The sequence below is a fragment of the Plectropomus leopardus genome, chromosome 4, assembly GCF_026936395.1.
Source record: "Plectropomus leopardus strain MGB_pleo_1.0 chromosome 4, ASM2693639v1, whole genome shotgun sequence".
Classification (NCBI taxonomy): domain Eukaryota; kingdom Metazoa; phylum Chordata; class Actinopteri; order Perciformes; family Serranidae; genus Plectropomus; species Plectropomus leopardus.
This window is the reverse complement of record NC_142179.1, coordinates 13,752,047-13,765,121: the sequence shown is the minus strand read 5'-3', so window position 1 is coordinate 13,765,121 and position 13,075 is coordinate 13,752,047. Positions and strand designations below refer to the sequence as shown.

The window sequence follows — 13,075 nt, the reverse complement described above, 5'->3', positions numbered from 1 at the left end:
TTCAGGCGAAGGCAGTAATTGGGGACTAGCTTCTTGGCTTTCTTTACAAAGGTGTTTTCATACCCGCGCTCCCACTGTCAGAACATTTTATTCTTGTTAGCTTCTACCAAGGCCAGCTCAAGAAATAGCTCATTCTTTTTTGAAAGGATTTTTTCCCAGTCCAATTGGACCCATGTCTGGTTGTGAGTGGGTGTGCCTGGTGAAACACCACTACCTCTTTATAGACCTTTGCTGTGAGAGCTTGTGGCAGAAGCTCTTGAGGCATGAGCGCTTCCCTGCATTTACAGTGAGAGTGCAGCCATGTGATTATATACCATCATGAGCTTCTGAGAGTGTGTGTGTGTGTGTGTGTGTGTGTGTGTGTGTGTGTGTGTGTGTGTGTGTGTGTGTGTGTGTGTGTGTGTGGTGTGTGTGTCTGTGTCTGTGTCTGTGTGTGTGCCATGCATAAATATGTATTCTTTGTGTGCCGCAGACAACTTCACAGATGCAGCAGTGAGTGGTAAGATCAATGGCGAGCACAAAGAGAAAGATCTAGAGCCCTGGGATGGAGGAGAGACCCACAACTCTGACAGCCTCGAGTCTCTGGATACAGATGTGGTGAGAAAACAAAAGTAACATTGATGCTTCACTTGCGAGCACACAGAATAAAACCTGCAAAAGCTTTGATTTTGATGATTTGAAATTTGACAGTAAAAGAAGTAAGTATGGTTGTGTCATCTGATCCATAGCGTTGATAATTTGTTAAAAAACATTTTGTAAAATTCTCTCCTCCTCTGGTTTTGTATCAGTCAAATGGGTGGGACCCCAATGACATGTTCAAGTACAACGAGGAGAAGTATGGAGTCTTGTCTACATATGACAGCAGCCTGTCCACATATACGTAAGCTTCTCCATGTTTGTCTCTGTTGTAATATGTTCATCTTTGTTGCATTTTGTGCTATATCATATCGCCCACGATGATACTGGTATCATTTTTAATATGATAAGAAAAATTCATATCCTGATAAAATATTCTCAATATTTTTGTCATTTTTTCAAGAATGTTGTTATCACTAAACTATCGTGATATTATTTTACAGCCATCTCACTCACCCCTATTTTCCTGCATCAAAGTAATCTACATATCATATTCCCAGTGAAGTATATATATTTAAAATTCAAGAGATTTTTCTGCAAATAGTTTTAATATCTCTGGTGTTCGACCTATGTTTTTAATCTTGTTTTATGTTGCCTTCAAATGTAAGTGAGCTTGTGGTTACAACATAGGAAGCAGTGCATCCGATATGCTTGGTGTTCAAGGGGTTAAATTGTGAGAACACCACTGCTAGGCAACGGCAACATGAACGCTAGTGTCTGCATCTAGAAACCACAGATGTTAACAATTTATGCCACACTGTTGGGATACAACACACGTGTGGGGAAATTTGGTCTGCAGCGTTCGAATGGGTCAATAGTTGACACACTGTCATAGAACAAAAACATCTGTAATAGAAAACCACAAACAAATGCTTTCTATATGCCGAAGCTCAATTGTATATCGGCCATCGTCAGTTTGAGCTCACATACAAGTTTTGTCAGGCCAAGCCCCCCTAAGGATGCTAAAAAGAGCACCTGTGGAGTCATCATACCCTGCACACCCTGTGTGTGTGTGTGTGTGTGTGTGTGTGTGTGTGTGTGTGTGTGTGTGTGTGTGTGTGTGTGTGTGTGTGTGAGAGAGAGAGAGGTCGTTGAGAATATCAACATTTTCCTGAGGAAAAACTGTACAACTACAATTACTACATATTAACTTGCCATTTACCAAAAAAATGAATTTCCTTGAACACTTACATTTCTTAAAACATCAGCGAACACGGACTGGCAGCGTTCAGGAAATTTCCACTTTGTATGGACTCTTTTTGGGAACACCGTAAACATGCTCCCATTTGAGTGCAGCATTAGTGTGACCTCATATGACAAAAATGAAAACTTGATGTCAGGCCTTCCTTAGTCACTCAATCACCCTGCTGCCCTTGTCTGACCTGCGCTTGTTTCCCAGGGTCCCCCTGGAGCGGGACAACTCGGAGGAGTTCCTCAAGAGGGAGGCGCGTGCTGCCCAGCTGGCAGAGGAGATTGAGGCCAGTGCCACATACAAGGCCCGAGTGGCCTTAGAGAACGATGAGCGCTCTGAGGAGGAGAAATATACTGCTGTGGTGCGAGGGGAAAGGGAGCCTCACACACTTAGCAGGTGAGACCAGGACACACATACAAACTGTGGGCCAATACACTGTTCTTGTGCTGGTGAGCGTGTGTCCGTACAGTCCTTCTAAATATATAATCATAGATTGTGTTCACAACCAGCATGTGCCTATCAAATTTCATCTATTCTCATCGTTGGTGATTGGCTCCTAATTTGTGCTGAAATGCCAGCTCGTTTAAAAATGCCGGAGCACAACAAAACGCAGCATTTACAGTCTCGTAATGGGACTTTGTTTGTGCTCATAATAATTATTATTAAATGTGCATACGGTGGAGTCATGGAGCTGTCCTGACAATGTTGTCAGTAGCTTTATTGTTAATGTTTGCACACTTTACCACCTGTAGATCTGCTGGAACAAACGTCATTCATGTTTTATTGTTATTAATGATTCATTAAATAATCCTTTTACTCTTTTCTTAGCAAGTTAGGTACTGGTATATGAAGGCTTTACAAGGAGAAGGATCTATGCACCAACATGGCCTGCACCATATATTTCTTTACATTTTCGTTATGGTAGCATGACGTATCAGAATTATTTTTGAAGGGCTTTGAGCTTTGTGTAAGGATGACAGCACAAGCACATTTACTGTGTGTACATGATGCTTGCAGACAGCATGTTTCTGTAGCAGAAAGGCACAGATTTGAGAAGCATATTTGAGCTTAAAAGAGAGACAAAGTAGTTCCAGCAAATTCACTAAGTAGACAGCGGCTGTTCCCAGAACAAATACTTTCTTGGTAATTAAAGAAAACATGCTCATATTGGCTGATGAGAAGTATTTAGTTGAATGTAATAGAGTGTAGAATTATCTCCTCCCCTTTATTATCTTGACTGTTGTCTTGGATATATTTAACTGAACCATCTGCCTGCATTGTTTGCATTTATGTGTGTGTCTGTGTGCATGTGTGTCTTTGCAGAGAGAACAAGTACATTCCTCCAGGTCAGAGGAACAGGGAGGCGATGTCCTGGGGACCGGGACGTCAGAATTCACCTCGTCTGTCTCAGGGCTCGGCTGGACCCTCAACTCCTCGACCAGGACCTCACGATTACAGTCCCAGCTCCGGGGCCGATCAGAGGGTGGTGAATGGAGGTATGTTCAATAAATCACGCACTAAACTAAATCTATATACAAAATGTATACAGAGGTGCAGAAGCACATGCTTTTCCCTCTGTCTTCCTGTAGTGTTTAACTGAATCTGTGGGATGCTCATATTTGTTGTTGCTGTTTTTTTTTTAAATTGTTCTTTACTTATGTCAGTTGAACAATTTTATTTCTGCCTTGCCATTCTTTCTCATATTTATTAATACCCCCTTCTTTATATCCCTGCTACACCTTTGTTTTCCCTACTTTAAAGCAACATTTCACCCTAAAATCAAAAATACATATTTTTCCTCTTCCCTGTACTGCTGTTTATCAGTCTAGATTGTTTTGGTGTGAGTTGTTGAGTGTTGGAGATATCAGCTGTAGAGATGTCTGCCTTCTCTTGAATATAATGGAACTAGATGGCACTCAGCCTGTGGTGCTCAAAGTGCCAAAAAAATCCCTTCGAAAAATCTCAACAGCAGTGTCTTTTTCCAGGAGACAGACCACAGACATTGTGAGCACTTTCATTTGTCAACTGTCTTCTTTCTAACACATCCGTCAACCTTATCACTGTGCAGACGGACTTGCTGCCAGCTGACCTGGTACCATTAAGCTTGCTAACGTCACAGCTCAGCTGAGAAGGACACCATTAATGTTTAGATCTTGTGTCGTCATGACCACGGTTCTCTCGTGCATGAGTAGGTGCACGATTCCTTCTTCACAGATAGTTTGCCAGACAGAAAATAGTCCCTACATGAATCTGCTCACAACAAGGTCTGTGGATTACCTTGAATAACTGGGTCATGATTGCTGGAAAGAGACATTGCTGTTAAGTTTTTCTATTGTATTTATGTATTTTATTTTTATTTTTGCTTTGAGCACTACAAGCTAAATGTCATCTAGTACCATTATATTGACGAGTAGGCAGACACCTCTACGGCTGATCTCCAACACTCTGCAATTCACAACAAAACAGACTGGATTTATAAATAGCACTACAGGTAATATGTACTTTTTATATTTAGGGGTGAACTGTCCCTTTAACTGATTGTAACCTGGCATTACCATCTTGATCATTTGTCCTTCCCTCTTTTAGGTTCATCCCATTGGCCCTCACCCTGTCCGTCTCCTTCCTCCCGCCCCCCCTCTCGTTACCAGTCTGGCCCCTCCTCCCTGCCTCCTCGGGCGACCACGCCCACCAGGCCACCCTCCAGACCCCCCTCTCGACCTTCCAGGCCTCCCTCTCATTCATCCCACCCCTCCTATCCCTCCTCCTCATCCTCCTTTTCTCACCATGGGCCCACGTCTCCAGCCTCCACTCTGCCCAAACGCATGTCTTCAGAAGGTACCCACATCAGTGTGGAGTAGACCTGGGCAAAGGCATGAGTAGAAGGTGGATGAATTGAGTCTAATATGGAAATGATATTTCATTTTAATTATTTTGAATCATGTTGGAAGCATCTTAAAGGTTAAATAAAGAAACTACTTTCAAAAATACATTTGCCCAGGTCTAGTGTGGAACAACACAAATAGGTGAAGTTGCTTCTTCAGACTGATTTGGGATCAGATTTGCAATTTCCATACAAATGGGAATTGTTAGGATTTGGTAAGCCACAAAGCTGATCCTTTTCTCAGTGCGTCAGGCAGTTTCACCTTGGCATGTGGGTGCACCACGATGTGTGCTGTGCTTTCTGTCTAGCAAGAGTTAAAACACATGGACACCAGTTTCTTCAGCTGTTTTCTGATAAAGCAGCAACGAGATCTATGCAAACACCGTAATATTTTAGTTGACTATGAATGTTGTGGCTGCTAAGGAATTAAAAACAATTTTTTACCTCACAAAAAATTACAACAGCCTTGAAAATTTCAAAGGACTCATTATTGCAATTTCTTTTAAAAAATACAGACTGATGCAATAATGTCAATGAAGCATGTGAAAGATACACGCAAAAGTTTTTTATTATGCCATTTTTTAAGGATGCTACCACCACTTATTCGTTTGGCCCTTACAAACAGCGCTTAACAGTAGCATTTTCTGTTGTATTGGCTCTGTACTCCAGCACATTGGATTTGTATTCTATCAATGATTGTGAGGTTAAAATAACCACATTTCGGCTTTAATATGATGCTTTTTACATTAATAATGGATGGACTGTGAAGAAAGTCTTGCTTATTTATACATGGCCTTCTAGTTTTAGACCAGCGATATTTGATAAAAGAGAACAGACTTAAAGAGTAACTTAACTTGCTGAGCTTTTCTGCCATTCTGTTGTTTGACCTTTTCTGCTTAAAACACTTTGACTGATTTAAGTGAACTCTGATGACACCCAGCAGGTGTGATATGTTAAACCTGCATTCACAACCTCACATTATTTCAGCCAGTTGAGAACATTGGGATAGTAATTGCAGAAAACATATAATGTCACTTTTTGGTAATTGAGGATAGCCACTGATAACTGCGAGGGAAAACAAAAGTGATATCCTCGTTTTATTATGGATGGCACACTTCCTTTGTGCTGTAAAACAAGCCCTCTTTTCTTGGGAGGTGGTGCCCAGTAGCAGACAGAATTACGTAGCTAAAGCGAGGCTAATAGAGAACCAGTCTTAACACTTACGGTGTCAATTTTTATATAGCCAGGGCATTTTGCAATCAACAGTGACTTAATAATACAAATAAGTTAAGGAAAAAACCTTCTAAGTCTAATATATGGTTTTAATTAAAACACCAGAGTTGTAGAGTCAACACTATCTTCCACATTGATTCTCTTTTAATTTGTCCCAAAATTGGGTGGAGCATTGTTTATTAATGACAAATCGTCCTCTGTTCAGAACCTTGTAGTCCTTTTTTGTGTAAAATCCTTTAAGCTGGAGTACTGAGCTAAAATACTGAAGTACCACTTATGGATCATCTTTATACTTTTCAAATGTTTCTACAGTGAAAAGGTGAAATATTCAACCAATGTTTAGTGAAAGATCAGTTTTGCTCTGGGCTGTCACCTGTAAGACGCACAGTTAGTGTAACTACACAAACTCTGCTAAACAGTCAATTCTTTAAATACGGGTTTCCACCTTCTCTCTTCTGTTTTCCCATCTCTCATCTCTGACCTCACTTGGCTGTGGTTTGAAGAGTGTGGTGTGTTGTTTGATCACTTTACAGGATCATCTGCAGCATCTCTCCACTAACATGCATGTCACCAAATAACAACACTGTGTGATGAGACATTTAAACTTTAGATTAAGATGTATTTGTTGCAGGAGTTTGGGGTTTTTTTAAAGGTTTTGTGAAAGAAAAAGTTTGAAAGTGAAATTTTTTTCAGCAGGATGGTAGGAAACACAGTCTATTCAGTGTGTTTACCTTCACCTGTTAATGGAATTCTGTCCGTCTTCATCTACAGGCCCACCCAGGATGTCTCCAAAATCCCAGCGGACACCTCGTGCTCACAGAGTGCCACCCTGCCGGACCACTGGAGTCCCTCCAGGAGTGGACTTAATTTCCCACAATGCCCCCGGAGATGTCCCAGTAACTCCACCAACCAGGAGCAGCTCCTCTGGGGGGACATGGTCCTCGGTGGTTAGCGGAGGTAAAAGAGTTCCTCTTTCTTTTCATTTCTTTATATTTGTGTATTTTTATTTTGATAATTTTCCAACTGCATGAGCATTTCTGCTTCATTGAAATATCACACAATAGAACAGCTTTGCAAAGGAGAAAATAAGTAATGGTTTAGTATGTTTTAAAGGACCTTGCAGTGCACTTAAAGGATTCATCAACTTTTTCTGCATTTGTGTATAATTTGTAAGTAAGCACCATTCTGTGGTATGATGAGTGCAAATGTGGGTGAAACCCTAACTCTTTCACTACTTATCCTCCAATGATAGACAATTAATCAAGATTTCGGAAGTTAGTTGTAGGTAGGGGTGGGCAATATGGCCCTTAAATAATATTGTGATATTTCAGTATAACAGTTTTCTTGATGATATGACAAAATAGTGAAAAATATATACAAAAGCAATTATTATTGATGTCAAGAATATACAGTTGCAACAAAATCAGTCATTTGCAAATGTAACTGTTTGCCTTCAAGTATTCAGAAGAAATATTCGGGTGCAACAGTATGATGTTATTATGTCAACAAGTTGCAATGTTGCCATCATCATTATATAAAATTTTTCGTCATATTAAAAATTATACCAGCATTATCATAAATGATATGATATGGCACACCCCTAGTTGTTGTAACTCAGAATATAGTTCATTGTGTAATCGCCTGAATTTCTTCCTCCCCTCCTCAGCTCACAGACCTCGCTCCCCCAGACAGAACAGTATGGGTGGAGCCTCCTCTGGCTCCTCCTCCCTCCCAGCACCCCAGACAGGAACAGTTCCTGTGGAAACTGTTGCCACAGCAACATCAGCTTCCTCTCCTACTGCTGCTAGCCCCGCCCCCAACATGGTCGCCTCTCCCGCAGGAGACGGTAGGGTTAAAGTTAACTCACACTTTTCACTGAGACTGATTGAAGAATACTACATATGATAAGATATATCTGATTTTTGTGCAGATTTGATGTTTTTGGTTTGGTAACTATCAGAAGCACTTGTCACAAATCCTTGCTCTTCTTTTGTGTTGCGAGCTTACAGACTATTTTTCTATTGCAGCAAAAGAGTGTCGTGTCCAGGAGACGAGACAGACATCCCCCACGGCAAACAAGGAGAACATTAAGCCCTTGGACAGCTCACCTAGTATCACCAGACCAGTCTGTAAAGGTACAGAAGACAGTGGACAGCAGTATTCACTGAATCCATTTGGTAATCACTGAAGCCCTCAATCCTGTATCTCTGTCCTTCCTCACCTTACAGGACCCCCTTCTATGGCACCAGACCACAGAAAACAAATAGATAATTTAAAGAAATTTAGTGTTGATTTTAGGGTAAGTGTCTCCTTATTTGTACAGAATAAAAATGCTGACAATCTCACATAACTAACCTCATGTTTATGTGCCTCCTCTAACTCATCTTTTCATCTTCCCTCTCCCAGTTGCAGTCTAGTTCAAACCCAGACCCTGCCTTTGACCAGATGATGACCAAGCCTCCCAGAGATACAGCGGACAAGCCGAAAGACCTTCCCCTGGACAAAGCCTCCTCAGCAGGGCGTGAGGGAACCGAAGACGGTGTTGTAGTGATATCTGCTGGCACTCCTGGTGGTGCCCCTGCTCCATCTATCACCACCACAAACACCAGTAAGCCTGGCAGCCCCGCTGCACTGTCCCCATCTCCCTCAGCCCCCGACCAGAAGAGGGCGGGGCTGGATGTGACATCACAGGGAGTGCAGACGACAGCGACGTCCGCGTTCAGCGGATCCAAGCATGAAGAGAAGGAGGAGAAAAAGGAGGCAGTACAAGAGTGAGTGGACAAGACAATATGGTTGAGACGGAAGTTGTGATGCAGATTTCTTTCTCATATAATTGTCATATAAGAACTGATAAATTAACAGTTACCCAATTAAATCCTACATTTACTGCTGTCTTGCTGCTGGAAATACTCACTAGAGCTTAAAATGACTTTTAGTCTGCTGCTTAAAATAATTCTCAACTAATGCACGATTTCCTTCTCTTTTGTGAAAAAACTACAATACCCAGCCGAGTCTTTCAAGAGTAATTCCAGATGGATAATTTAAATGTTAAACCTCTCAACTGTTTGTTCTCCTCCTGCAGTCAAGTGAGAAAATCAACTCTGAACCCAAATGCCAATGAGTTCAAACCCAGGTTCAATACGCAGGTCAGTGTGCGCAGATACTACACACTACACATTTTAAATACAACAAACTGAGATTGTTTGAAAACTCATTTCATATATCTCTGACTGCGTCTGTCTCCATTTATATCCTCGTTCATCAGCCCAAACCAGCCAACACCCCGACGCCTCCCCGGCCTCAGGGCCAGCCCAGCCCCTCCATTGTGGTCCAGCAGCCCCCAACTGTCTACGGTCAGACAGTTTGCTTCCCCCAAATGTATCCACTCACACCAGTCAGCCCCGGAGTGCAGGTGAGACACACGCCTGCATGCTGAGATGTGCAGTAGACAGATGTGTTTGTTTTTTCAGCGCAGATCACCTCAAGCGTCACATTGAATTAGTATGAAATGCAAAGTTCATTAAAACTAACAACCATCACCATGAGGTTTCCCAGCATGTCTGCTTATTTTTGTCCTCATTTTCCTTTTTTACTGCTTTTTTTTCTGGCTTTAATTAATCTCTTGTGCTTGCCATCATTACTGTCCCCCATTTCCTTTCTTTATTTTATTTTTAATAGGCATTATACATTTTGTTGTATTTTTTTGTAGATCTTAATTGCAGAACATTAACCCCCTCTTGTCATTAGTTTTCTTCCCTCTTTCATCTTCCAGACTCTGTTATTGATCTGAATTCTTTTTGCTGAATTATCTGTAACATGTTTAGCTAAATATTTGGGTTAACAAGCTTCATATGTTTAAAGAAAGGAGGAAATATATGACATTTGTATACAATATGATGTCAAAAGAATTTTTGAAGCACTCTTAAAGCACTTATAAGAGGATTTAAGCATATTGTTGATGAAAGCTGTTACATTTGTAGTCGTAAATCTATATATTTTTCCTGTGTTGCTTTAAGAAAAACTTGGTGATCCAACATCAGACACGTGTAAGCGATAAAGTACCTTGGTGAACAACTAAAGAGTGGTTCTTTTTTCCTTTTCTCCCCCTCCTCCTCTGTCTCTCGCTCCATTAGAAAAGCATAATATGGAAGGTTTGTGAATTTTTTAAATCCTTTTGTTTTTTTTTTAAAGCCCAATCAGTACTGAGATGTTTTGCTTGCTTGTTGAATTAATGCCATCAGATGTTGGTTTGCCAACTTCTTATTGCAATTCATCTTAAACTGTCATCACAGATGGACTTATAACTTCATCTTATTTCTATTGGCTTCATCGGTTTACCAGACAAATGGCTGTAAGCTAATAGGAGTTGGTGCCTCTTTGTTTTGCTGCAGTACTGTTTGTAAAAGAAATGCATGGTCTATAATGTTAAAGAGTTAAGGAATGGAAGATTTGAGTCAGCAGCATTTGAGTCATAGTTGTTAAACACCTTTTATCTGGCCAATAATAGACAGGAATAGAAAATGCATGTGGCCCCAGGTAAGAGATAATTCCCACAATCTCACGTGTATATGTGTTTTTAAAATGTTTTTGTATGTCTTCTGTGAGGGATTAGCTTCTAAATCTAATAGTTGGGGTCCACCCCAACAGATCGATTTTTAGAATAGTCCCACACAAAATTTCACCTGTTTTTAGTTGAGGGCTGTTTTTTATTCTTGTAGAAATTATTCTTAAGTTTGAGTATAAACTTGTTTTCTTCATCTGCCATCCTCATGCCCCTCCTCACTCCAGTCTCCAGCAGCTATGTACCAGGTTCAGATGCCTCATATGACAGTCAGCCAGTCTAAACCCTACAGACCAGGTAAAGGTGAGAATAACCACTGCTTTCTCTCATTTCCCTCCAACCCGCACCTCTCTTGCTGTTTCTCTGAAGCTAAATCTGGTGTAAAAAATACTGTATTGGCCCTAATGTAAGACCTTTTTTATATATTATGTTTGTAATCATATTATATTTGAGGATCAGCTGATTTTTTTTTTGTTGAATGTAGCAAATTCTGGTCCATTAGTGGTCACATTAAAGCTACAGTTGGTAAAACGCCTTGAAACTCGGAGATTAAAATCATCAGTCGGAGACCCGTAAGTTGACTGAGCTTGCTTCAAGTCGAGCAGTCGGTTTTTTTTTCTGTGCAATGTACTTCAGGAGATTTTTTGATCCTCAGATTTTACTGCCGAGTGAGTGCTCTTGACTTTTATGCCACTCTTTGATAAAAGGAGCTGCGTGGACATATAGGCAGCAACATAGGGGATAGAGAGGAGAGACCTTCTGCTGAGAAAGTCACATCAACTTTCGCATTTTACAGCTAAACGGTACAGTAAAATATGTTCAAATACGTGAGGTAAGAAATAAGCAATGCAGTAACAGAATCTGGACTCATTTTTGTCCAGCGTTGCCTAGTTTGACAGTTTGAACGCAATTTATGAGCAGCGATTGATGTGATGGACAGCTGCGTTACAGAATCCTCTTCTATGATTGATTGGGTTCGTTCATGTGCTGTGGATTATATCAGATGCTACAGGAAGCATAAGAAAGATCTTAGTTTTTTTCGTTTTCCGTCTCTTGCACTGACGCTAGTGTGTGGATGCAGTGAGAGTTTGATCAAATATGACAGACGTTATTTTCATAAAAGTTATCTTTAACATAGAGTAGCATTATGTTTTAAGTGCAAAGAACTGTTAAACTGAATAAAGAAAGAGTTGCTGCTAATTTGGATGAGCTGGATGAATGTGTAATCTATGGCATGCATCAAGCAAAGACTTTAATTGGTTTAAAAAAAGACATACGTTACATTGGATGTTTTTGATCAAGTTTTACTTCTCTTCATAAATTTCTCCAAATGTAACCATATTTTTTAAAAAACGGCTATTTTTTTTATCACCAGTTGTATTACATTCTGGACAATTCGGTTGCTACAAAACCAGCAGTACCCTTTTTTTTTTTTTTTAAAACTCCTCCACGATTCTGCTTCGTTCAGATTTATCAATATTAAACAAAACTTCTTCCCCATGAAATATCCTCATGACTTTCCAGTACCCAACATGCCCCAGCAGAGGTCAGACCAGCACCACCCACAAGGCACGCCCACCATGATGCACCCGGCGACGGCTGCAGGACCCCCTATAGTAGCACCGAGCCCCGCCTACTCTGCTCAGTACTTCACCTGCAGCCCTCAGCAGTTCACCAGTCAGCCGCTGGTCCAGCAGATGACGCATTACCAGTCACAGGTAAGCAGTTCATTCAGCCCAGCAGGCGCCACATGTAACCATTACAGCGATTCTGGTACTGTCAGCTAGTGCTGCCAGTCTCTATCTCTCCCAGCTGTTCACCACTAAGCCATTAGTCTGACAGATGCCTGCGGTCCAGCAGCTTGACAACATGCCAGTTTGTCTTCACATCTGATATCTGGAGTGCTGTTACCTGTTTGAAAGCAGGCTGTGACAGAACAAGTGCAGGAACAAAGAGGCAGTTAGGAGACTGGCTTCAGGGTGTTAAAGGGAAACATAATGACCACATATTAAAAAGTGATGGAATTTCATTTAGCTTTATTGCCGTTAACATTAATAAAACTTACTATACAATTAAGTGGGAGAAATAGGATGAGATAATGAAAGAGGGAGGGAAAAAGAGATTAGATTAAACTGAAAACAACTTAATTAGGTATTAAAACACTTATGAGAGATGTATGCAGGTTTTCCTACGGTATCTTTTTTTAAAGAAGCATTGATGTTGCTAGGTATGCGATCTTTGTCCCTGACATTCACAAAAAGATGCAGTAAACTCACAGTCGATGTGTTGGGGCATGGCACCCTATTATTTTCTCTTACAATACTACATTGTGAACAGCACATCCATGTTGAAATCATAGAAACTACGGCATCTCGTGTTATTTTGAAAGTATTTCTTTTGTCACAGATACCACTGATGAATCTTGTGTTTTGAATTGTACAATCGTGCTATCGGTGATGTGTCATTGTTTTCATTCCAGTGCTTTGCACAGATTCATCACCTGCCCGACCGTCACTAATGTTACTTTGCATTGCGTCATTGAATCCTTGTCCTTGTCCAGGGTTGACTCCAA

General features: G+C 40.8%; 1 protein-coding gene across 6 annotated transcripts in view; it reads left to right on the top strand.

Moving 5' to 3' along the window:
- Window positions 1-13,075, top strand: part of atxn2 (ataxin 2) — a 44,565-nt gene that overhangs the window by 22,550 nt on the left and 8,940 nt on the right. For 2 of the 6 annotated variants that reach the window (XM_088076602.1, XM_042487665.2), the window contains 15 exons: window positions 473-597; window positions 789-880; window positions 2,036-2,224; window positions 3,152-3,324; window positions 4,415-4,663; window positions 6,714-6,899; window positions 7,609-7,788; window positions 7,970-8,077; window positions 8,171-8,241; window positions 8,349-8,713; window positions 9,025-9,088; window positions 9,208-9,354; window positions 10,076-10,093; window positions 10,731-10,806; window positions 12,028-12,221. In XM_088076602.1, coding sequence (XP_087932728.1) covers window positions 473-597; window positions 789-880; window positions 2,036-2,224; window positions 3,152-3,324; window positions 4,415-4,663; window positions 6,714-6,899; window positions 7,609-7,788; window positions 7,970-8,077; window positions 8,171-8,241; window positions 8,349-8,713; window positions 9,025-9,088; window positions 9,208-9,354; window positions 10,076-10,093; window positions 10,731-10,806; window positions 12,028-12,221 — 2,237 coding nt within the window. The remainder of the gene's footprint in view (window positions 1-472; window positions 598-788; window positions 881-2,035; window positions 2,225-3,151; window positions 3,325-4,414; window positions 4,664-6,713; window positions 6,900-7,608; window positions 7,789-7,969; window positions 8,078-8,170; window positions 8,242-8,348; window positions 8,714-9,024; window positions 9,089-9,207; window positions 9,355-10,075; window positions 10,094-10,730; window positions 10,807-12,027; window positions 12,222-13,075) is intronic. The other 4 variants (XM_042487670.2, XM_088076601.1, XM_042487668.2 and 1 more) reach the window with 4 other exon arrangements.